At 35.8% G+C, this 27,167-nt stretch overlaps 1 protein-coding gene across 1 annotated transcript in view; it reads left to right on the forward strand.

Annotated features, from left to right (window-relative positions):
* Positions 1-27,167, forward strand: part of LOC144433448 (E3 ubiquitin-protein ligase SHPRH-like) — a 55,485-nt gene that overhangs the window by 14,615 nt on the left and 13,703 nt on the right. Inside the window, exons 7-24 of the mRNA XM_078121766.1 lie at positions 918-1,025; positions 2,013-2,139; positions 3,830-3,954; positions 4,402-4,480; positions 6,396-6,559; positions 7,323-7,430; positions 7,620-7,688; positions 8,867-9,076; positions 10,981-11,157; positions 11,806-11,913; positions 12,965-13,101; positions 15,369-15,545; positions 19,191-19,259; positions 19,706-19,925; positions 20,710-20,853; positions 21,860-22,033; positions 24,518-24,715; positions 25,441-25,533. Coding sequence (XP_077977892.1) covers positions 918-1,025; positions 2,013-2,139; positions 3,830-3,954; positions 4,402-4,480; positions 6,396-6,559; positions 7,323-7,430; positions 7,620-7,688; positions 8,867-9,076; positions 10,981-11,157; positions 11,806-11,913; positions 12,965-13,101; positions 15,369-15,545; positions 19,191-19,259; positions 19,706-19,925; positions 20,710-20,853; positions 21,860-22,033; positions 24,518-24,715; positions 25,441-25,533 — 2,487 coding nt within the window. The remainder of the gene's footprint in view (positions 1-917; positions 1,026-2,012; positions 2,140-3,829; positions 3,955-4,401; positions 4,481-6,395; positions 6,560-7,322; positions 7,431-7,619; positions 7,689-8,866; positions 9,077-10,980; positions 11,158-11,805; positions 11,914-12,964; positions 13,102-15,368; positions 15,546-19,190; positions 19,260-19,705; positions 19,926-20,709; positions 20,854-21,859; positions 22,034-24,517; positions 24,716-25,440; positions 25,534-27,167) is intronic.

Raw genomic sequence — 27,167 nt, forward strand, 5'->3', positions numbered from 1 at the left:
CCAGGTGACTTGTAGAGTTACGACCAGGTAACTTGTAGAGTTATGACAAGGTGACTTGTAGAGTTATGACCAGGTGACTTGTAGAGTTATGACCAGGTGACTTGTAGAGTTATGACTAGGTGACTTGTAGAGTTATGACCAGGTGACTTGTAGAGTTATGACCAGGTAACTTGTAGAGTTATGACCAGGTGACTTGTAGAGTTATGACCAGGTGACTTGTAGAGTTATGACTAGGTGACTTGTAGAGTTATGACCAGGTGACTTGTAGCGTTATGACCAGGTGACTTGTAGAGTTATGACTAGGTGACTTGTAGAGTTATGACCAGGTGACTTGTAGAGTTATGACCAGGTGACTTGTAGAGTTATGACCAGGTGACTTGTAGAGTTATGACCAGGTGACTTGGAGAGTTATGACCAGGTGACTTGTAGAGTTATGACCAGGTGACTTGTAGAGTTATGACCAGGTGACTTGTAGAGTTATGACCAGGTGACTTGTAGAGTTATGACCAGGTGACTTGGAGAGTTATGACCAGGTGACTTGTAGAGTTATGATCAGGTGACTTTTATCAAACATATTACACTTGTCATAAGACTAAGAACTAGAAAAGTCCTGTCTCTAGTATCAAAATGTATCAAATTTAATTTGATTGCTTTTGGAAATGACTACAACATTGTTTAATACTGTAACAATTGTCACTGAAAAGTGATTTTTTTCATGGAACTTATATCATTGAGTTATGAAGGAAAGAAAAACACCAGAGTAAAGTAGTGAAAAATGAATTCCAAATGAAAATGATGTTTGACAGAGTTGAGATAATAGATTGGTAATATTGCATTGAATTGTGAAAGTCATATTTCTATTTACCATGTTGTTGTCTTGATTTTTAGGCTAAAAATTGTTCTCATTCATATTTTAGCCTCCACTTCCATCGTGTGCAACTTTGATAATTTCACCTTCATCTATAAGTCATCAGTGGGTAGATGAAATCAACAGACATATCAAGACAGCTACCCTTAAAGTTTTGGTAAGTATATTGATTTATAGTAGGTAGATGAAATCAACAGACATATCAAGACAGCTACCCTCAACAACTTGTAACATTGTCATATCTGATTTGAATCAATTTGAAATGATAACAACTTGTTACATTGTCATATCTGATTTGAATCAATTTGAAATGATAGCAACATGTTACATTGTCATATCTGATTTGAATCAATTTGAAATGATAGCAACATGTTACATTGTCATATCTGATTTGAAATGATAACAACATGTTACATTGTCATATCTGATTTGAATCAATTTGAAATGATAGCAACATGTTACATTGTCATATCTGATTTGAAATGATAACAACATGTTACATTGTCATATCTGATTTGAATCAATTTGAAATGATAGCAACATGTTACATTGTCATATCTGATTTGAATCAATTTGAAATGATAGCAACATGTTACATTGTCATATCTGATTTGAAATGATAGCAACATGTTACATTGTCATATCTGATTTGAAATGATAACATGTAACATTGTCATATCTGATTTGAAATGATAACTTGTAACATTGTCATATCTGATTTGAAATGATAACTTGTAACATTGTCATATCTGATTTGAAATGATAACTTGTAACATTGTCATATCTGATTTGAAATGATAACAACATGTTACATTGTCATATCTGATTTGAAATGATAACATGTAACATTGTCATATCTGATTTGAAATGATAACTTGTAACATTGTCATATCTGATTTGAAATGATAACTTGTAACATTGTCATATCTGATTTGAAATGATAACTTGTAACATTGTCATATCTGATTTGAAATGATAACAACATGTTACATTGTCATATCTGATTTGAAATGATAACAACATATTACATTGTCATATCTGATTTGAAATGATAGCAACATGTTACATTGTCATATCTGATTTGTAATGATAACAACTTGTAACATTGTCATATCTGATTTGAATTGTAACATTTTCTCTAAAGGTATACCAAGGTGTCAAGAAGCATGGATTTATACAGCCTCACAGCCTGGCTAGTCATGATATCGTCATAACAACATATGAAACGCTGAGAAATGAAATTAATTATGTTGATTTACCTCACAGTAACAGTAAGTTGTCTCTTTACTGAATTGCTAACTGTACATTGTATGTTGTCATAAGTTATCTATTTTTACTTAAAGTCACTGTATGGATGAAGATTGGGTATTTATTATGGACTTTGAATTTATAAACAATTTTATCATGGCTTCCTATTTCTGAAATAACAGATGCAAGTCCTTGTTTGTAACTCAATACATTACAACAAATTAATAAACATGTAAACTGTTTCCTATTGTACGTACAATAACAAACCTTTTGCATATATTTCAGCAATTTATTGAGTTTCAAAGAAGGACTTGATCTATTTTATTTCACATTGATATTTCAAGAAGGAAGCCATGAAAAAATTATTTTATGAATTAAAGATTTACTTTTAAGGTGTCTAGAAACTGTTAATACTAGTTTCAAACATCTCACTGGCTAAAGTCTACAACTCAAACAGCCAATACAATAATTTAAAAGTGTTGTCTTTAGTATGAATGTATGCAGTATAGTTTACAACTGATGATGGCACAGTGTCACATAAGCTCAATGAACAAACTTTGTTCATTTTATAGAGGGTTCAATTGCTGAATTCACTTTTGTACTTCTAACCAAATTTTGAAAATTCTTGCACCTTCAATGATAGCAGGTTCACTATTTACCACTGAGATGTTGATTAAAATTTAGTGCTAATACATTTGTACAGTGCTTAGTTCTGGTTGGTGTTTACATTGTATCAATGGTAGTGATGTGACCTGTACAATTTTCACTAAGTCTGATTTACATCATCTATTGTAGTGATGTGACCTGTACAATTTTCACTAAGTCTGATTTACATCATCTAGAAATGTATCAATGGTAGTGATGTGACCTATACAATTTTCACTAAGTCTGATTTACATCATCTATTGTAGTGATGTGACCTGTACAATTTTCACTAAGTCTGATTTACATCATCTATTGTAGTGATGTGACCTGTACAATTTTCACTAAGTCTGATTTACATCATCTATTGTAGTGATGTGACCTGTACAATTTTCACTAAGTCTGATTTACATCATCTATTGTAGTGATGTGACCTGTACAATTTTCACTAAGTCTGATTTACATCATCTAGAAATGTATCAATGGTAGTGGTGTGACCTGTACAATTTTCACTAAGTCTGATTTACATCATCTATTGTAGTGATGTGACCTGTACAATTTTCACTAAGTCTGATTTACATCATCTATTGTAGTGATGTGACCTGTACAATTTTCACTAAGTCTGATTTACATCATCTATTGTAGTGATGTGACCTGTACAATTTTCACTAAGTCTGATTTACATCATCTAGAAATGTATCAATGGTAGTGATGTGACCTGTACAATTTTCACTAAGTCTGATTTACATCATCTATTGTAGTGATGTGACCTGTACAATTTTCACTAAGTCTGATTTACATCATCTATTGTAGTGATGTGACCTGTACAATTTTCACTAAGTCTGATTTACATCATCTATTGTAGTGATGTGACCTGTACAATTTTCACTAAGTCTGATTTACATCATCTAGAAATGTGTCAATGTCACGGAGCTGTTTCTCTTATGATGGATAATGTTGTAAAAATGAAAATGAAGTTTTATATCTGTGTGGTTTTCTTTGTTAACTTTTCATTTTGATGAATTCTGTTTGAGGGTTATTAATCCTGTGGTATTGTTATTGTATCTGCAGGTGATGAGGGTCGTCGTTTTCGTCATGCAAAGCGATACATGGCTGTGCCAAGTTCTATTACTGCAGTGCAATGGTGGAGAGTGTGTCTAGATGAAGCACAGATGGTGGAATGTGCTACTACTAAGGTACTCTTGTAAAATAGTTTTATGAAGGACTTTGCATAACATGACAGATCATATCAGTGTTTCAATGTGTAGTATATGTGGTATGTGTGGTACACGTATGTGTAATATATGTATAGTATGTATGGTATGTGTAATATGTTTAGTATGTGTGGTATGTGTAGTATGTGTATGTGTAGTATGTGTGGTATGTGTGGTACACATATGTGTAATATGTATAGTATGTATGGTATGTGTAATATGTGTAGTATGTGTGGTATGTGTATTAGTGTAAAATGTGTAATGTGTGTAGTATGTGTGGTATGTGTAGTATGTGTGGTATGTGTAGTACATTATGTATGTGTAGTGGGTGTATGTGGTATGTAATTTTTGTCATAGAAAATTGTATAATGTATTGTTTATCATTGTTAAGTTTATGCATTTTGAATTGTGTTTGACCTTTGACCACAGGCCGCTGAGATGGCATTGAGGCTTAGTGCAGTGAATAGATGGTGTGTGACTGGTACACCAATTCAGAAGGGAATGGAAGGTAAAATACCTAGTTACCTTTAGACATAAACTTATGTACATGTTCTGTTCTTATAATAATACATTAGTGAAAATGAACCAACAAACACACCAAAGTTACATGCAGGATTTCCCTTGAGTATATAAGTATCAACTACTCATACATGTACATAGTGAGCATTGCAATGATATAAATTATCATATACCTATGCCCAGATCAATTGTTCTTGATGACGTTTAATGGGAAATATCATTTCTGATATGGGACATTAAACGTCGTGATATTCACGTTAAACGTTTTCAGAAAACACCTCTCTGATTGGACAAAACACGTCAATTCAGAACATAAACAAAAAAAAACCTAAAAGGTGGCCGATCTTCGACGTTAAAGTTAGTTATATTTTGTATTGCCACAACACTGAGAAATTTTCAAAAGGAAATTTTAATGAAAATATTCATATCCAAATGATACTATTTATGATTGTAAATTTATAACAACACTGTACAGGTACGTACATTTTGCAATGGTATCGTGGGCGTGACTGTGAGTGAAGGCCATCCACTGTGTACGCTACCAATACCACACTATCGTACTGCAGTAGTTACGCTTGCAGTGAAGCATCTAGTTTTATATTAACATATGAAATTTACGGAGACTGCATCGTTTCATCGCACTTTATTCTTCATCGCACATCAAAAAATGGTGTCTGACGGATATGCAAATTTATACATAATCACGTGACCTGTTGCGAGGTCAAGCTTACATACACACAGTCACTAGTGTTGTGTGGTTTCTCACCCAAATCTATTGATTATAACTTTGTGATGTACATGTAATATCAAATTTAGTTTGTAAAATTTGTCTGAATGCGACTTTTGTTCATTTGTCATTTTAATCATATTTGCTCGGGATGTTCTGACCTCTGAGCTCGACTAAAAATTGAAAGTAACTTCACTTGCCCCCTGCTGTACATCGATATCGATGATAATCTACATGATTTTAAAATAGAATAAAATGTATTAAATAAAAATAAAATTACCGCTATGTATCAGATTCATGCCACCCAACAATATATGTAACTTTATGTGTGCATTTACATTATGAAAGCACACAATTAGTACAATTACTTGATCGTAGCGTAGGATTGGCACGAACACTCAAAACAGTTGAGAGAAAAAATAGTTTGGAAGAACAGGGGTGATATTGGTTTTTGATCTGCCCTGTTTGACGTCACACTGGTGGAGATTTGCACGTATTTATGTGATAATGGGTTATAATAACCTCATATTACTGCTAGAATCAAAGAAGTTATCCAAACATATCAATTACACAAATATTTTATTTGAGAAAGTTGAAGCCCATAAAACCCAAGAAATAATCCAAATAATAAGGCATGGAAACATGTGTCTTAGAGATGCTCGGAGGCATGTGACTTTGTACTTAATACATGTAACATGTGTCTTAGAGATGCTCGGAGGCATGTGACATATCAATAATATCAAATTATTACAAGTCATATAGAGATTACTTGCACCGTATGCTTACTTAGTGGTATTGCAGTACAATACCAACATTACTGCATGCCTGTATACAAATGATATGCAAATGAGGACACAGTCATTTGTTGTACACCAAAGTATGTGATAGCTCTTTGTGGAAATTTGCTCTTTCAGATTAACATATGTAATAATAACAGAACCCACTCTGCATGAGTTCCAATGTGGGTACTCAGGGGTATTTGTACCTGTGTTTGCAGTGTTTTATGTTGCACTTTCACTGTCTATGCTTGTGAAAGTATGGGGTGCAGAGAACACTGTAAGCATTCATACAAATACCCAAAATATGCCACACTTGCACTGTTGCATCCTGGGGGTTATGTCATATGATTTCATACAGCAGATTTTGTGATGTATTTAACCATTTTGTTATTTTCTAGATTTGTATGGTCTATTTTTATTTCTTGGTGTTGATCCATATTGGGTGAAATACTGGTGGAATCGGTTGCTATACCAACCATATTTAAATGGCAATCCTAGACCAGTTAATGAAGCCGTTGCTAAGGTCTTATGGAGAACAGCTAAGAAAGACGTCTTAGATCAGGTAATATGAGTTCTCTACCCTCCTCTTACCACCCCTCCCATACCCTGATTTCAGGTAATGTGTGTTCTCTACCTCCTCTTACCACCCCTCCCATACCCTGATTTCAGGTAATGTGAGTTACCACCCCTCCCATACTCATATGTTTTTAGTATTTGATTTCAATATAAAGTTGAAAACACAGAAAAAAAGTCATTGTATTCAGCTCAGGGTAGCTATACAGAGAAAAGACACCAAAATATTGTATACATAATATAAAACAAGTACTGTCTACTAGGCTCTCTTCAGAGAAACTTGACCAAGCTAGATCAATGAGACTGAAAGCAAGGTTTCATGTTGAGATAGACACAATAAAGATAACACACAAACATCACTTACACAGTGTGGACCCTTTATTTAGTTAACGATATACACAGTAACAGCATGCACATTACCGGTACTATAATTACAATAGACATGAGGTATATGTTTCTTGAAGTTCAAATAAGTTCATGGTCATCAGTCAACCGAACTGATTCTATCATGCAGTTACAGTTTATATCATTACAGATAAAGTAAATACAGAGTTCACACTGTGTAAGTGATGTTTGTGTGTTATCTTTACAGTGTGTATCTCTTATGATCAGGCTAACTGATCTTGATAGTTCATTTAACAGCTTGGTCAAACTTCTTCAAACTGAATTGTAATAACAACAGAGTATGCATATACATACTATAAAACTACAACCTATAATACTATCTACTAAATTTTATTGTATCTTTGTAGATTAATATCCCAAACCAGACGGAGGTAATCCATTGGTTGAAGTTTTCACCAGTGGAAGAACATTTTTATCATCGTAAACATGAAGATTGTGCTCAAAATGCAATTAGGGTAGGTACCATAATGGTCACACACTGGGAATCTTTCTAAGGAGGAAATAGTTTGTTTTGAGAGATTTTACTGATAGTTTGTTGTATTTTTTGGAGATTAAAGTGGTCGATGCTGAGAGAGGTATACTATGAAAGTTGAATGCATTGTATACACTGATAATAAGTATTTTGTATGTGATTTGTTTATCAGGTTCTGAATAGATGGCCACAGGACCCAAACACTAAACTAAGTCAACTAGATAGGAAACTAGTACATGCTGTAAGTATTGAATGCTATAAGTTGTTTTATCCAGTCTACATGTACAATACACTGTAATATCTATAATAGATTTTCCAGTTCCAAGATGCATTGCGCAAGATGATGTCGCTTATGTTGTTACATTTAGTTTTGTTTTGTCTATACTATGTTTGAAATAACATTTTCATCAGGAAATTATGGAAACACATGGATTGGGTTCCATCTGTCCGTCCGTCCAGAGCCGTTTCTTGGAGATGCCTGGACCGATTTTTTTCAAACTTGGTACAGGGGCAACATACTATAGCATACATATGCACGTCAATTTGTTTCATGATACAATCCAATATGGCCACCTAGCAGCCATTTTGTTTGCGAATTTTCCCTGTCAAAAGCCATAACTCAGACATGCTTGAACAGATCTTATTCAAAGTTGGTATTAGGACAGTGTTCTATGACATACATGTGCATATTCATTGTTGTCGTGATGCGATCCAATATGGCTGCCTGGAAGCCATTTTGTTTGCGAATTTTCCATGTCCAAAGCCATAACTCAGACATGCTTGAACAGATGTCATTCAAAGTTGGTATTAGGACAGTGTTCTGTGACATACATGTGCATATCCATTTTCGTCGTGACACGTGGTACAAAATGGCTGCCTGGCAGCCATTTTGTTGGTGTAGTTTTCATGTCCAAAGCCATAACTCAGACATGCTTGAACAGATCCCAGATAGTTTAAGCATAGCTTGACACTGGCAGACTTAGTAAGTTGATGAGAATTCAGTTGTAACATTGCAAAGCTGGTAAATTGATAGAACTCAGTTGATTAGAAACATTGCAACGTTGTAGACTCTCTCACAGTCCTCGGAGCTTCGCATTACTAAAATTAAAGCTAAATGAGTTATTTTGTATTACCGATATCATCTTCATAACCGTACTTGAATGTCCTTGTACTGTGTGCCCTCATCGACCACATAGAGATAATCATTCATTGACGTGTGACTGCAACCCTCCGTGTTTTCGCAAAGCCCAAGCTCCAAGGACTGTGAGAGAGTCTATGCAAAGTTGGTAAGTTGATAGAATTCAGTTGTAACATTGCATAATGGCATATACATTAGTATTAGATGTATTGACTTGCAGTACAGTATACTTTTATCACATTTCAAAATATTGAGACGTTTTTATTCTATGATTGTAACAGATGATGTGGCCACTACTGAAGCTACGCCAAGCATGTTGTCATCCACAGGCAGTAAGGGGAGAGTTTCTACCACTGCATAAAAGTACCATGACAATGGAAGAACTACTCAAATCTTTGACTCAGAAAACTAAACTAGAATGCGAAGAATCTCACAGACAATTTATTTGTGCATTGAATGGATTAGCTGCCTTACATATCATCAGAGAGGAGGTTAGTAGAGTCAGGTTGTCATGGTTACTACTTTTGTTGCCGAATTTATGATTGCCATTCATGCCAAAATCAGTGTTTCAAATTGTTGACAGTTTTTGGCCAATGAAGGATGAGAGGTTTTGGTCTTAATAAGTTCATAGATTTATTCCATGTCATTTCTTTGGTAATGATTGAAAGACTAGCAGACAGACGTACAGACAAACAGGCAGAGATGTACAGATGTACAGACTGGCAGACAGACAGACAGACAGGTAGACAGAGATGTACAGATATACAGACTGGCAGACAGACAGGCAGGTAGACAGACAGACAGGTTTATTACAAGCAGATAGACATACAGACACAGACAGACATCTCTATAACCTTGCAGACAGGCAGGTAGACAGACAGACAGGTTTAAATACAGGCAGATAGACATACAGACACAGACAGACATCTCTATAACCATGCAGACAGGCAGGTAGACAGACAGACAGGTTTATTACAGGCAGATAGACATACAGACACAGACAGGCATCTCTATAACCATGCAGACAGGCAGGTAGACAGACAAACAGGTTTATTACAGGCAGATAGACATACAGACACAGACAGACATCTCTATAACCATGCAGACAGGCAGGTAGACAGACAGACAGGTTTATTACAGGCAGATAGACATACAGACACAGACAGACATCTCTATAACTATGCAGACAGGCAGGTAGACAGACAGACAGGTTTATTACAGGCAGATAGACATACAGACACAGACAGACATCTCTATAACCATGCAGACAGGCAGGTAGACAGACAGACAGGTTTATTACAGGCAGATAGACATACAGACACAGACAGACATCTCTATAACCATGCAGACAGGCAGGTAGACAGACAAACAGGTTTATTACAGGCAGATAGACATACAGACACAGACAGACATCTCTATAACCATGCAGACAGGCAGGTAGACAGACAGACAGGTTTATTACAGGCAGATAGACATACAGACACAGACAGACATCTTTATAACCATGCAGACAGGCAGGTAGACAGATAGACAGGTTTATTACAGGCAGATAAACATACAGACACAGACAGACATCTCTATAACCTTGCAGACAGGCAGGTAGACAGATAGACAGGTTTATTACAGGCAGATAAACATACAGACACAGACAGACATCTCTATAACCTTGCAGACAGGCAGGTAGACAGACAGACAGGTTTAATACAGGCAGATAGACATACAGACACAGACAGACATCTTTATAACCATGCAGACAGGCAGGTAGACAGATAGACAGGTTTATTACAGGCAGATAGACATACAGACACAGACAGACATCTCTATAATCATGCAGACAGGCAGGTAGACAGACAGACAGGTTTATTACAGGCAGATAGACATACAGACACAGACAGACATCTCTATAACCATGCAGACAGGCAGGCAGACAGACAGACAGGTTTATTACAGGCAGATAGACATACAGACACAGACAGACATCTTTATAACCATGCAGACAGGCAGGCAGACAGACAGACAGACATGCAGGCTGACATACAGGCTGACATACAGGCTGACATACAGGCTGACATACAGACAGACATACAGGCTGACATACAGGCAGTTCCTGTATTTGATAAATGTTGATTGATGTAATGAGGGTAATTTTAAGACTGAGTGGACTTTTACTAAAATTATACTAAAGATAATACACTTGATATCAATCTGCTGTTAGCAGTAATTGATAGATAGTCTTGTTTTGTTGTCTTACAGTATATAGATGCTGTAGATATGTACCGTGAGGTACTATGGTCCATAGATAATCTTGTTTTGTTGTCTTACAGTATATAGATGCTGTAGATACATACTGTGAGGTACTATGGTCCATAGATAATCTTGTTTTGTTGTCTTACAGTATGTAGATGCTGTAGATATGTACCGTGAGGTACTACGGGCCGTAGAAGAACACAGAGGACAGTTGAAGACAGATTCACTACAACGTTTACACACACTGTACAATCTTAATGAATTGCTGGAACAGAGTCATCCAGGCATTTCACCAACTCTTAGAGATGCTCAACTTGGAAAAGAGGTATTCATAGTTTACTGACTTGATTTTAATAAATGGATAACATCAAATGATCAAATGAATAACGTGTAAGAATAAGGCAATAAAACACCAAAAGTCATGAAGTATCTAGAGTTAATGAGAAATATCAACTGACATGAATTTAGATGTACAGTGTGTAATATTTAGTCAGTTCCCGTGGTTACTGCAGAGGGTGTTGCTATAATGCTGATAGACATAGCCCAAGTGCTCTATATTAGATTTGTAAAACCAACAGGCAAGTATTTACAAGTGAAGCTTGTTACAAACAGAAAGTAAATAAATGAATTGGATTAATAATACTTGGCACAGCATAGAACTACTACTTGTCTTACATTTCATGGTTTGATAAGAAAAGTTTTATGGCCTCTTTATGTGTACATGAAATGCCAGGGGAACTGGAAATTTGTTTGTGAATGTGAGCTATTGTGTAAAGAGGCCATAAAACTGTTCTTATGAAACCATGAAATATAATACAAGTCTCTGCTGTTCCAACATGCTGTTCCAAGTGTTATTTAATCCAATTAAATTATTTACTTTCCCTGATGACTCCAAAAACATTATTATCATTACTCAAACAAACTAACAAATTTTAATGTCTTTTTAATTTTCCTTTTTTGCTCTTCCACCTAGGCCAATGAAATCAAGGCCACCTATATGGCCAAAGCTGTTGCCTTGGTAACACAGACACAACAGAACCTCAGACCAATACAAATGAAAATAACAGAACTGAGAAAAAAGGTGTGCAGATTTTCTGATAATAATTCGGAGGAGTCTGGAACTCTAATGTTGTCAGTTTAGTTTTTTATCCCCTAAGTGGGCACAACCTGGAGAGGGTTATAATAATGACCCATGTCTGTTAGCCAGTCACCTACTCATGGTCAGTCATATCTCTGACACCCATGACTCACTTTCAACCAAACCTGGCATAAATTTCGAACACTTCAGAGTGCATTTACATATCTTTTACTAAAGATATTCACTTTTGATTGAGAATGATATCGTATGAATTTGTCTTGGCTAATTCTTCAGCAACATTGCCTGCTGATGCAATCTATTTACGGCCAACACAACACAAAATGTGAAACATGTGTAAAACGTTGGGTCAATATTCAAATTAGATAGTTTTCAAAGACTAATTACCAAAATATGCAAATAACTAATTAAAACTAATAGCTACATCATAAATATTTTCAGATTAGATGCGCTATGGTATCATAAATGTATGTATACAATTATATAGTATTTGAAGCTTGCACTCTGTAGATATAGTCTGATTACTGACAATCATTAATTAGCCTAATTAATCATTATCATTATTATCAGGATGTTTACCAAAATCTAATCAGTTCTTGTTGTTACTATAAGGAAGATGTGTACCAAGTTTCATTAGAATTAATGCAGTAGTTTTTGAGATATTGTGTCCACAGACAGACCGACAGACAGACAGACACACACACACGCGCGCGCACGCGTGCACACACACACACACACACACACACACACACACACACACACACACACGAACACACAGACAGACAGACAGACAGACAGACGAAAGCATATTAACAATATATACTTTCTCTTTGGAGGTAAAAATGGAAGCCATATTTGTTATTGATGGTTGAATAGTTAGTGGCATGAATCAACTGGCATATCTATTGGTTAGATTTTAAAACTGAAATACTAGTAGAATGAGTTCACAATTCATTATGTTGGAAAATGATTCAAATATCACTATCTTTCTCATCTGTACAAATCCATTCAATTGACTACTGTGATATTGTTCTAGTGCCAGAGTGGGTGTCTGTGGTGGATGGATACCATAGACTGGTCTATTCAATCATCTGAAGACAAAGAATTGGTTGATAAGATCCATGATGAGTTGGCTTCCAAGGCATCAACTAATACTATAACCATAATGCATAGGTATGTTATCTAGTCTTTATCACATTCTTTAGTTTTTGCTGTCAGAAAGCCCAAGTAAATCTTACAGTTATTTTCACCATTTCAATTTTTGCCCAGTGAAAATCTGGAGATGGTTCAATCCTTCTGATTAGTTGAAAGAGGAAGGAAGGTCATACCTATTGTTTGATTGTTGGCCAGTAAGTTGTCAAAAAAGTCACTTTCACCACCTCTACATCTCATGACTGCTCTTAAAATAAGAGAAATTGAATTATTCAAATTAACCATGAACTGACAGCTGTACAGTGGGGTAGGGAATTCTGGGTATGGTGCTCAATTACCTATGCTGATGTCATCAAGTGTCTGTAACTATTGTTTCTACCTTACAGGACTGGGGTAGGGAATTCTGGGTATGGTGCTCAATTACCCATGCTGATGTCATCAAGTGTCTGTAACTATTGTTTCTACCTTACAGGACTGGGGTAGGGAATTCTGGGTATGGTGCTCAATTACCCATGCTGATGTCATCAAGTGTCTGTAACTATTGTTTCTACCTTACAGGACTGGGGTAGGGAATTCTGGGTATGGTGCTCAATTACCTATGCTGATGTCACCAAGAGCATTAGTGTCTGTATCTATTGTTTCTACTTTACAGAACTGGGGTAGGGAATTCTGGGTATGGTGCCCAATTACCTATGCTGATGTCACCAAGAGCATTAGTGTCTGTATCTATTGTTTCTACCTTACAGGACTGGGGTAGGGAATTCTGGGTATGGTGCCCAATTACCTATGCTGATGTCACCAAGAGCATTAGTGTCTGTATCTATTGTTTCTACCTTACAGAACTGGGGTAGGGAATTCTGGGTATGGTGCCCAATTACCTATGCTGATGTCACCAAGAGCATTAGTGTCTGTATCTATTGTTTCTACTTTACAGAACTGGGGTAGGGAATTCTGGGTATGGTGCTCAATTACTTATGCTGATGTCACCAAGAGCATTAGTGTCTGTATCTATTGTTTCTACTTTACAGAACTGGGGTAGGGAATTCTGGGTATGGTGCCCAATTACCTATGCTGATGTCACCAAGAGCATTAGTGTCTGTATCTATTGTTTCTACCTTACAGGACTGGGGTAGGGAATTCTGGGTATGGTGCCCAATTACCTATGCTGATGTCACCAAGAGCATTAGTGTCTGTATCTATTGTTTCTACTTTACAGGACTGGGGTAGGGAATTCTGGGTATGGTGCTCAATTACCTATGCTGATGTCATCAAAAGCATTAGTGTCTGTATCTATTGTTTCTACTTTACAGAACTGGGGTAGGGAATTCTGGGTATGGTGCTCAATTACTTATGCTGATGTCATCAAAAGCATTAGTGTCTGTATCAATTGTTTCTACCTTACAGGACTGGGGTAGGGAATTCTGGGTATGGTGCTCAATTACTTATGCTGATGTCATCAAAAGCATTAGTGTCTGTATCTATTGTTTCTACCTTACAGGACTGGGGTAGGGAATTCTGGGTATGGTGCTCAATTACCTATGCTGATGTCATCAAAAGCATTAGTGTCTGTATCTATTGTTTCTACCTTACAGAACTGGGGTAGGGAATTCTGGGTATGGTGCTCAATTACCTATGCTGATGTCATCAAAAGCATTAGTGTCTGTATCAATTGTTTCTACTTTACAGGTTAAGTGATGTTTTAATCTGCATTTGCATATGGCTTAGGTGGAAACAACAGACAGACTGAAACTTAGTTATTGGTGATGTAAGCAAAAGTACTTGGACACCTTCATTGTTTACTTACCCGAATTACCTCTTTACTAGTCACTGTTGGTACTGTGTACACTGACTTGATGTCCATGTGTAAACATTGAAAATTAAAGATCAGCACCATTGATTAGTCAAAAAATTGTATATTTATTTGATAGTTATAGGGTTTACTCAATTATGGTAGATGATGTCAATGAGTTCAAAAAATAAATGAAATATGTCTCAAATACTAACAATAGTTTAATACAAAAACAGTCAATTAGAGCTACTGATATTTGATTCAGCTATTTAGAGTCTGACATGCACAACTGACAACCTGATACAAATTTTCAGTGGTTCATATTTGGAAAATAATGAATTGCACATTACAATTATAGTTACGGTGACATGATAACAGTATATGTATATTATATGGTGGATGTTTACACATGTGATCACAGTTGTTATGTGTTAGTTCTTTTGTTCTCATTGTGGAAGTGTCCATCATATATACAAGTTTATCATATTGTTTTGTACAGGTTTCGCAATGCTAGTGGTTTGCGATATGTATTACAGAATGAATTAGAGAAACTAGAAGATTCCCATAGCGAGGTGTTACAAACACTACATAGTCTAAGTAAAGAACCAGATATGAAGATGTTAAATTCAGCCATTGAGTGTCATCTCAGACCATTTAAAGGTCTTGTAAAGAAAGAGTAAGTAGTGAATTCTTAATTCATGTACTTGTTATTCTATATGAACCTGTCTACAGCCCTTCTTAAAATAGCGTTCAGGTTTTATGGTCAAACATGTCTGAAGATAGCCACATTTAAACAAGTAACATCAAGAGAAACAGAGATAAGTTACCATCTGTCCACAATGGGTGGGCACAACCATGCAGACTCATACTGTAAACAGTGAGCGGGAAATTCAAAGAACTTGACTCACTGTAATTTAGTTTAGCAACTCTAGAGAGTATAGTTGAAGTGTTACACAACTGATGACATTCTAGAAAGTATAGTTGAAGTGTTACACAACTGATGACATTCTAGAAAGTATAGTTGAAGTGTTACACAGCTGATGACATTCTAGAAAGTATAGTTGAAGTGTTACACAGCTGATGACATTCTAGAGAGTATAGTTAAAGTGTTACACAACTGATGACATTCTAGAGAGTATAATTGAAGTGTTACACAACTGATGACATTCTAGAGAGTATAGTTGAAGTGTTACACAGCTGATGACATTCTAGAGAGTATAGTTGAAGTGTTCCACAACTGATGACATTCTAGAGAGTATAGTTGAAGTGTTCCACAACTGATGACATTCTAGAAAGTATAGTTGAAGTGTTACACAACTGATGACATTCTAGAGAGTATAGTTGAAGTGTTCCACAACTGATGACATTCTAGAAAGTATAGTTGAAGTGTTACACAACTGATGACATTCTAGAGAGTATAGTTGAAGTGTTCCACAACTGATGACATTCTAGAGAGTATAATTGAAGTGTTACACAACTGATGACATTCTAGAGAGTATAATTGAAGTGTTACACAACTGATGACATTCTAGAGAGTATAGTTGAAGTGTTACACAGCTGATGACATTCTAGAGAGTATAGTTGAAGTGTTACACAACTGATGACATTCTAGAGAGTATAGTTGAAGTGTTACACAACTGATGACATTCTAGAGAGTATAGTTGAAGTGTTACACAACTGATGACATTCTAGAGAGTGTAGTTAAAGTGTTACACAACTGATGACATTCTAGAGAGTATAGTTGAAGTGTTACACAACTGATGACATTCTAGAGAGTGTAGTTAAAGTGTTACACAGCTGATGACATTCTAGAGAGTGTAGTTGAAGTGTTACACAACTGATGACATTCTAGAGAGTATAATTGATTGAAGTGTTACACAACTGATGACATTCTAGAGAGTATAATTGAAGTGTTACACAACTGATGACATTCTAGAGAGTATAATTGAAGTGTTACACAGCTGATGACATTCTAGAGAGTATAATTGAAGTGTTACACAGCTGATGACATTCTAGAGAGTATAATTGAAGTGTTACACAGCTGATGACATTCTAGAGAGTATAATTGAAGTGTTACACAGCTGATGACATTCTAGAGAGTATAATTGAAGTGTTACACAGCTGATGACATTCTAGAGAGTATAATTGAAGTGTTACACAACTGATGACATTCTAGAGAGTATAATTGAAGTGTTACACAGCTGATGACATTCTAGAGAGTATAATTGAAGTGTTACACAGCTGATGACATTCTAGAGAGTATAGTTAAAGTGTTACACAGCTGATGACATTCTAGAGAGTATAGTTGAAGTGTTACACAACTGATGACATTCTAGAGAGTATAATTGAAGTGTTACACAGCTGATGACATTCTAGAGAGTGTAGTTGAAGTGTTACACAACTGATGACATTCTAGAGAGTATAATTGAAGTGTTCCACAACTGATGACATTCTAGAGAGTATAATTGAAGTGTTACACAACTGATGACATTCTAGAGAGTATAATTGAAGTGTTACACAACTGATGGCATTCTAGAGAGTATAGTTAAAGTGTTACACAACTGATGACATTCTAGAGAGTATAATTGAAGTGTTACACAACTGATGACATTCTAGAGAGTATAGTTGAAGTGTTACACAACTGATGGCATTCTAGAGAGTATAATTGAAGTGTTACACAACTGATGACATTCTAGAGAGTATAATTGAAGTGTTACACAACTGATGACATTCTAGAGAGTATAATTGAAGTGTTACACAACTGATGACATTCTAGAGAGTATAGTTAAAGTGTTACACAACTGATGACATTCTAGAGAGTATAGTTGAAGTGTTACACAGCTGATGACATTCTAGAGAGTATAATTGAAGTGTTACACAACTGATGACATTCTAGAGAGTATAATTGAAGTGTTACACAGCTGATGACATTCTAGAGAGTATAGTTGAAGTGTTACACAACTGATGACATTCTAGAGAGTATAATTGAAGTGTTACACAGCTGATGACATTCTAGAGAGTGTAGTTGAAGTGTTACACAACTGATGACATTCTAGAGAGTATAATTGATTGAAGTGTTACACAACTGATGACATTCTAGAGAGTATAATTGAAGTGTTACACAACTGATGACATTCTAGAGAGTATAATTGAAGTGTTACACAGCTGATGACATTCTAGAGAGTATAATTGAAGTGTTACACAGCTGATGACATTCTAGAGAGTATAATTGAAGTGTTACACAGCTGATGACATTCTAGAGAGTATAATTGAAGTGTTACACAACTGATGACATTCTAGAGAGTATAGTTGAAGTGTTACACAACTGATGACATTCTAGAGAGTATAATTGAAGTGTTACACAGCTGATGACATTCTAGAGAGTGTAGTTGAAGTGTTACACAACTGATGACATTCTAGAGAGTATAGTTGAAGTGTTACACAGCTGATGACATTCTAGAGAGTATAATTGAAGTGTTACACAACTGATGACATTCTAGAGAGTATAATTGAAGTGTTACACAACTGATGACATTCTAGAGAGTATAATTGAAGTGTTACACAGCTGATGACATTCTAGAGAGTATAGTTGAAGTGTTACACAACTGATGACATTCTAGAGAGTATAGTTGAAGTGTTACACAACTGATGACATTCTAGAGAGTATAATTGAAGTGTTACACAACTGATGACATTCTAGAGAGTATAGTTGAAGTGTTACACAACTGATGACATTCTAGAGAGTATAATTGAAGTGTTACACAACTGATGACATTCTAGAGAGTATAGTTGAAGTGTTACACAACTGATGACATTCTAGAGAGTATAGTTGAAGTGTTACACAACTGATGACATTCTAGAGAGTATAGTTGAAGTGTTACACAACTGATGACATTCTAGAAAGTATAGTTGAAGTGTTACACAACTGATGACATTCTAGAAAGTATAGTTGAAGTGTTACACAACTGATGACATTCTAGAGAGTACCGGGTATAGTTGAAGTGTTACAAAGATACCCTATAAAGGCATAATATCAACTTGATGTTTTTCTGAAATTACAAGTAATTGTAGATGATGTAAAATCATGAAATGAGTCCAGAACCCATTATGTATGTTAATGTCTCTATTTCCTGGAGTGGCATTCCCCTTTAGTGTTTTAATAATGCAGATATCTCAATCTGTCACTTTGAAATACAAGTATTCTCTTCTGTTATGGAAGATACCTTTTCACTCTCTTTCATGCACTCAATAGTTTATATTACCATCTACTGCTATGTTAGATATTTTCATGAAATATTACTCATCTCTCATATATTTTCAGTTGTGTTTTCTGTCAAGCTGATGCTGTGTTTTCTCAGTATGAAACCAAGCTCTTCTCTATGCAAAAGAGGTGAGTGTTATTGAAATACAGGTTTCAAGCAATCTGAAGATTTGATCTCCTCATACAGGAGACGATTGAAATAGGTTGAAACGTTACATAACATTGATGTACATTCAATAATTGATATTCATTGATGTTGTACTTCAAGCAAATCTTTTGTTCTATGACCTGGTTGTACATGTATTAGGAATTTGATGAAGTCTTTGTCAGTATTCAGTATACAAGGCATTCCACACCAAAGTGTCTAATAACCAATAGAGAAATATTGTGTGGTTTAAACAAAGTATTAGAACTGTTTCTGCAATATATATACATGAATAAAATAGGAATGGTACAGAAAGTTCACAACTAATATTAACAAAAGTACATGTACACATACTCTGAAAATCACTTTAATGATGTAAATTGTAAGAGGGACCTGCCCAGATTAATCATCTCAATCTGAAATTATTCAGAAATCTTCAGGAATTAGTGATAGAAGAACAAGATGGTGATACCGTGGTGATGGGTCAGGGAAGTCAAACTACAGGCACCTGGGCTGCTGGTGAGGTTGAAAGAAGTCTAAAAGTCATCCTAAGTTATGCCAAGTTACGTCGCTATAGTGATGACGATCTCACTGTCCAAGATGGCAACACACAAATGGAATTGTTTGAAAATTTGAGAAAAGAATTTAAAGTGAGTTTTTCAATTCATCAATATATTTTGTGTATATAAACAAAATGGGGGCTCATCTCAGTCTATAAATTTTTACTGTAACTCAAGACTGGTATAACGACATTGTATGACTTGGGTTTCTAGACACAGTTTTGTATGACTTAGGTTTCTAGACACAGTTTTGTATGACTTGGCTTTCTAGACACAGTTTTGTATGACTTGGCTTTCTAGACATAGTTTTGTATGACTTGGCTTTCTAGACACAGTTTTGTATGACTTGGCTTTCAAGACATAGTTTTGAATGACTTGGCTTTCTAGACACAGTTTTGTATGACTTGGCTTTCTAGACACAGTTTTGTATGACTTAGGTTTCTAGACACAGTTTTGTATGACTTGGCTTTCTCATCGTACATAGTTTTGTATGACTTGGCTTTCTAGACACAGTTTGGTATGACTTCACTTTCTATAGACACAGATTTGTATGACTTGGGTTTCTAGACACAGTTTTGTATGACTTGGGTTTCTAGACACAGTTTTGTATGACTTGGGTTTCTACCATGGAATTCTTGCAAATTAAGGAAAGTGGATTCGTATTCAATTCTCTGTGTGTATCATGTTGTATGTTGTACTGCAATGAATTTTATGCAGGAATGAATTTTTGAGGCAAAACTAAAAATACAGAGCTTAACAACTCAGGTAAGTTTGTTCATCCACAACAACAAATCTTTCCCACCCTGTTGTACTGATTATTATTATAGTCAGCTGTTATACCCTAACATTTAATGTACTGTGATTATTTTGACAGTGTTTGAGATCTGTATGGATGTCTCTGAGAGACCATGTAGCTGCTATGGATGAACTTGAGATGACAACGATGAGGTTACGATTGTTACTACCCGATGAACCCCATGACCCTGACTCACAGCCTTACATCATTGAACCTTGCAGGGTAGGTTAAAGGTCAAATCTGTCATACCTTGTTTAAAGGTCAAATCTGTCAGAATAGTCACAGATATATGTAATCTGTTATGTCAAATGTTTGTATGGCTGTAGTGAAATAATGGTAATCACCATTTCTAGACTGTAGAATCATGCCATACATACCTGTACCAAAATATTAATGACTATGTCATGTAGAACCTGTAGGTCAGCATACAGCAAGAATTCTTTCAAGTCAGAGAAATTTTCGCTAAAGACATATTTTGGGGTTATTTTGCTGAAATGAATAGTGAGTAATCTGCCTTGTACATTAAAATAATTTCAATTCAACAATGTACTAGTCTGTAATTAGTAAAAATTAGTCTTTGAGAACTATTTTAAGACAGTTAAAAAAGTGAAATTTTCTAGTGACAAAAATATCTTAAGTGTACAGTTTAATACTGTACTATTAGACTGAAGTTGTTTTCCCTTGCCTTAGGAATATGTGAAGGGCTGCATGTGTTATCATTGCCACTGTTGTAGGGAGCATGTTTTACTATAGTGAGTGAGTGAGTGGGTGGATGAGTGAGTGAGTGGGTGGGTGGATGGGTGGGTGGGTGGGTGAGTGAGTGGGTGGGTGGGTGGGTGGGTGAGTGAGTGGGTGGGTGGGTGAGTGAGTGGGTGGGTGGGTGGGTGAGTGAGTGGGTGAGTGAGTGAGTGGGTGGGTGGATGGATGGGTGGGTGAGTGGGTGAGTGAGTGGGTGGGTGGATGGATGGATGGGTGGGTGAGTGAGTGGGTGGGCGGGTGGGTGAGTGAGTGAGTGAGTGGGTGGGTGGGTGGGTGAGTGGGTGGGTGGGTGGGTGGGTGAGTGAGTGAGTGAGTGAGGCACACACCTGATGTAAGAGTTGACTCTGATAACTTAGTCAAGATTACTTTATATGAAGGCGTGTATTTATGAAAACTCTGTGCATGTTGTACTATTAGGTTGAGTAAGACATTGAATCAGATACAACTTTGTTGTCATATCTTTTTGTAGTTTGATCAAACCCGGTTGAAGCATATATCAGACAAAATTATAGCAACTTCAGAATTACGAAAGAAGCTTGGACAGTTGCTATATTTGACAAATTTGGCCAAAGTACAAGATGGCTGCCAAGAAGGCTGTAATCCCGAGCCTTGTCCTATATGTGCCAAACAACTTGGTTCACAGGTCAGTTGTTCTAGACTTTGACATTTTAACACAATATGCTGCATTGTGATAATGGTACATTAGTTATTTGACATTGAGTACAATATTTGGAAGTGATATTGAGTACAATATTTGGAAGTGATATTTTGACATTGAGTACAATATTTGGAAGTGATATTGAGTACAATATTTGGAAGTGATATTTTGACATTGAGTACAATATTTGGAAGTGATATTTTGACATTGAGTACAATATTTGGAAGTGATATTTTGACATTGAGTACAATATTTGGAAGTGATATTTTGACATTGAGTACAATATTTGGAAGTGATATTTTGACATTGAGTACAATATTTGGAAGTGATATTTTGACATTGAGTACAATATTTGGAAGTGATATTTTGACCAGAAATGAGGGCCAGAATATGGTAGACCTGCATTTACTGTTTATTTTCCATTTTATACCCATAAAACTATTAGGACTTAGACCAGTGATATTTGTACATATACAAAATCTAACTTACTTCCACATGTATTTGACTGCATGGAGTGCTCTATCAACATTACATCACACACTTTTACCAGGTTTTCCTCTTGTGCATACCAAGTTCTCAAACCTTAGTAAAACACTGGTGATTTTCATATCTTATTTTATCAAATCTATATTTTATAATTCTGAACTTCTTTAAATTTAAATAGTATAAAATAGCAAAAATTGTTTTTAATCCCCAACAGTCATTTTCCAGAGGTGACTATTTGGTTCCATCCATGTCTTGATCTGTCCATGCATGTGTGCATTCACCAGCAAATCTCTAACATCCACCAACTGATTTCAACCAAACCTGGCACAAATGTAATATACTATGAGAGACGTATGCATGTTACTTTAATTTGTGACCTAATCAAATATGGCCGTATGGCAGCCATACTTGCTAAAAGTCTTCTCCAATGTCAAATATGGCCGTATGGCAGCCATATAAAAGTCTTCTCCAATATCAAATAGCCAAATTTGGTTTATCATCATAGCTTTTTAGTCAAACATTTGATGATGATATTTTAATCATGACTTGGATTTTTTCGGTGATACATAATTTATGCATATGTTACTTAATTTTGTGACTTTGACCTCGATAGCAAAATGGTAAAGTTGTATAAAAACAAACATTTTGCTGCTTCCCTCCAAAAGTTTGATACAGATGAACTCCATTTCAAGTGTCTCCCCCCACAATACCAATGGTAAGCTTTTAATTAAGACATTGACCTTTGACCCTGGCAAAGATTTTCAAGTCAAAATAACCAAAAGTTGTCTTCAACTCAAAAGTTGAATACACAAAGACTACACTTAGTGTCTACATTCATATTATCAAGGGTCAGCTTTCTTTTTATACCTTAACCTTTGACTTTGACATTGACCTCCATATTCAATATCAAATAGCAAATTAGTTAATAATTAATAAATTGGATGTTTCGTATTGAGAGACACCATTCAAGTGTCTACACCTATATTTGCATGTTTTGTATCTAGAGACACCATTCAAGTGTCTACACCTATAGTTGGATGTTTTGTATCTAGAGACACCATTCAAGTGTCCACAACTATATTTGGATGTTTTGTATCTAGAGCCACCATTCAAGTGTCTACGCCTATATTTGGATGTTTTGTATCTAGAGACACCATTCAAGTGTCTACACTTATAGTTGGATGTTTTGTATCTAGAGACACCATTCAAGTGTCTACACCTATATTTGGATGTTTTGTATCTAGAGACACCATTCAAGTGTCTACACCTATATTTGGATGTTTTGTATCTAGAGACACCATTCAAGTGTCTACGCCTATATTTGGATGTTTTGTATCTAGAGACACCATTCAAGTGTCTACACCTATAGTTGGATGTTTTGTATCTAGAGACACCATTCAAGTGTCTACACCTATATTTGTAGAGGTTAACTGTCAAGGTGGATATGAGAGCTTCCTTTTACCTTGACCATAACCACCTCAAATATTAAATTGTTCCATATGTTTTGAAGTGTTATCCTTAGAGACACCATTTAGATGAGTACCCCCATATTGTTAGAGGTATGGTTACTATTCACATTGTTAGAGGTATGGTTACTATTCACATTGTTAGAGGTATGGTTACTATTCACATTGTTAGAGGTATGGTTACTATTCACATTGTTAGAGGTATGGTTACTATTCACATTGTTAGAGGTATGGTTACTATTCACATTGTTAGAGGTATGGTTACTATTCACATTGTTAGAGGTATGGTTACTATTCACATTGTTAGAGGTATGGTTACTATTCACATTGTTAGAGGTATGGTTACTATTCACATTGTTAGAGGTATGGTTACTATTCACATTGTTAGAGGTATGGTTACTATTCACATTGACTTTTGACCAAAACATTCACTTTCGAGGTCAAACTTTAATTTGCAGATTCCAATAAACCAGTTTGGGTTTATGTATTCTATCAATGTTTTGTTTTATGATTGCAGTGGACTGTACTACATTGTGGACATTGCTTTTGTAATGACTGCATGGACATCTTAATACGCCAATATAGTGTTGGTGGTAGGAGTGGTGCCATCAAGTGTGCTATATGTCGACAGAGGACACCCATTAGAGAGATCTCGTATGTTAGTACAGACCCCAGTAGTCATCTCAATGAAGAAGATAAACATATCAAAGTTAAGGTAGGAGTAGAATAGATGTATACATATTATGGTTTTGAAAAGTCTCAATTACCCAAAATCTCCCCACTGGAGAATCTACCATAAGGCCACCAGACAAGAGCCTGGGGAAACGTACTCCAAAGTCGCCCACTTCGGATCTCTTTCCCAGAGCAATGCATGCTGGGAATACATCATGTCCTACATTGCTGAATGATCTAGTTACCTTCGCAACAGGTTTATCTGTCTCAGTTGACAGATACAGGTTAATTACAACTAACAGGCCTCCAGCCCTGTATTTTTTACGACTTGGAAGAAATGTACTACATGTATGTAACTTTCGGTGCAGGCAACTTTGGATTACGTTTCCCCAGACTGGTGGGCTTGGTGGTCTTATAGTAGAGCCCTCAGTGGTGAGAGTCTGGGTAACCGAGACTGGGCTTTGAAAGGCAGATTTACATTCTTTTACTTCACAGTAACCATAAAAATGTGTACTGGTATACAGCATTTCAGCATTTACTGGACAGAGAGAAGGCAAAGTTGAGGTCATCTGAGAAAAATGATCATGATCTGTTTACTGTTGGTGACTTGATTTCATGTCAAGTTGTTAGAAGAATCCAAAGAGACACATTGATGTTGTATTTGTAGTAGTCTATACATATTGAGATTTTTAAGAGTAAAGTCACTTGTTTTATTAAGAATCAACTCAGATCAGTTATGTTGTTTGTTTGTTTGTTTGTTTGTTGCAGGGAAGCCATTCAACAAAAGTGGAGGCAGTTGTTAGAACCTTGAAGAAGATCCAAAGCAGGGAACAAGGAACTAAGGCACTAGTTTTCTCAACTGTAAGTTTCCGATCTCTGCCTTTATCATCTGTAATATCATAAGTAGGCAAAGCCCATAAGCTCGCACAGGGTAGATTCATTTGTGAGCAGCTGCCTCACGATGATATCATAGATAGCACCCTCCGTGTGGAGCATACGCATAGTATATAGAACGCGCATACATAGTCATTGTGCTGCAATGCATCCTTGGGTAAAACCACCAAAAAACATCACATAGTATATAGGACGCACATGTGTACTAGTCATTGAGCTGCTACACGGCCTCTGCGTGAGCTATAATCTCTCATCTGCCCGATGTCAACTTATCTTATACACTCATATATATATATTATGTAGTTTGTAGTGTTCTCGTAAGTCAGATTTTTACAACACCCATGACCTAATTCATGGACCATGTTGTGACAAAGACTTGGATGTGTATATCTGTGCTGCTGGCATGCCAATTGTGTTGATTTCCTGAAATAAACTAATTAATCTAATGGAAAATTAATCATAGCTGTCTGAAACATGTGACTTAAAGTTTAATCTGATGGGTGTGGATTCAATGCAATGGTTCCAATCTTATCTCACTAGCAGAAAACAATTAGTTAATGTAAATTAATTGAATTCAGATTCCAAGGATATTCACTGTGGTGTTCCACAAGGAAGTATTCTGTGAATTTTTGTGAATTTCAATCAAATGTAAACTCCTACTCTGTGCAATATTAGTGTCACATTAATGCCTCAGTGTTAAGCAAAGAACTTGACAAATGGCTAATTGACGATAAGCTTTCACTCCATCTAGGGAATACAGATCAAAATGCACATTGCATAGATAAACTCAAAATCAATGTGATATTCATGCCAGCAAGTCTGTCAAATACCTTTGACTTGATCTTGACAAACAAAGTGTATCAGGGATCTAAAATCTTCAAAAGTTGTTAAAGTTAAGAAAACAATTTCTAGGCTTATATTGCTTTATTAACAAGTATATTTTCTCAACAAAAATTCCCACAAAACCTTTGTGCTGCTCTAATTCATTACGTCACTTTGACACTATCAGGTGTATCCACTAGCCTAATGTAGCAACAGCCAAAGATGACGTCTTTATCAATTTTAATAAAATTTTATCAAGATGAACAAAAGTAGAGTTGTCAATACTACTTTGTAACTTCTTAACTTTGTCGTCTTTTTATAAAATGTAAGTGTACCCGTGACAAACTATAAGACAATTACCTTACAGCACTTGAACTACAAACTTTATAATTAATCACTAGAATCTTGCTCTAAACAGAATGTTTCTACCAATCCAATTATATCATGATTGCTACACAACAAAACAAAATCTGAAATTTGGTGGGAACATTCTTAGGGGCGAGTAAATTAAGATTTGTTCATGACATGATGATTCCATCAGTAATATGCAAATTGGGCTAAAAATGTGTCTTTTTTGTCAAAACCTATAATTCCAAAACTACTCAGCAGATTGGGCTGAAAGTTAATAGGGATGCATCTGTGGGTGTATAGATGAAGAAATTTAAACATATAATGATCTCATCAGGAATATGCAAATTAGGTGTAAACATGTGAATATTGGTCAAAAATTTGTATCTCAAAAAGTAGATGGTGAAACTTGGTGAGATGTTTCTGAAAGT

The sequence above is a fragment of the Glandiceps talaboti genome, chromosome 3 (genome assembly GCF_964340395.1).
Source record: "Glandiceps talaboti chromosome 3, keGlaTala1.1, whole genome shotgun sequence".
NCBI classification, from domain to species: domain Eukaryota; kingdom Metazoa; phylum Hemichordata; class Enteropneusta; family Spengelidae; genus Glandiceps; species Glandiceps talaboti.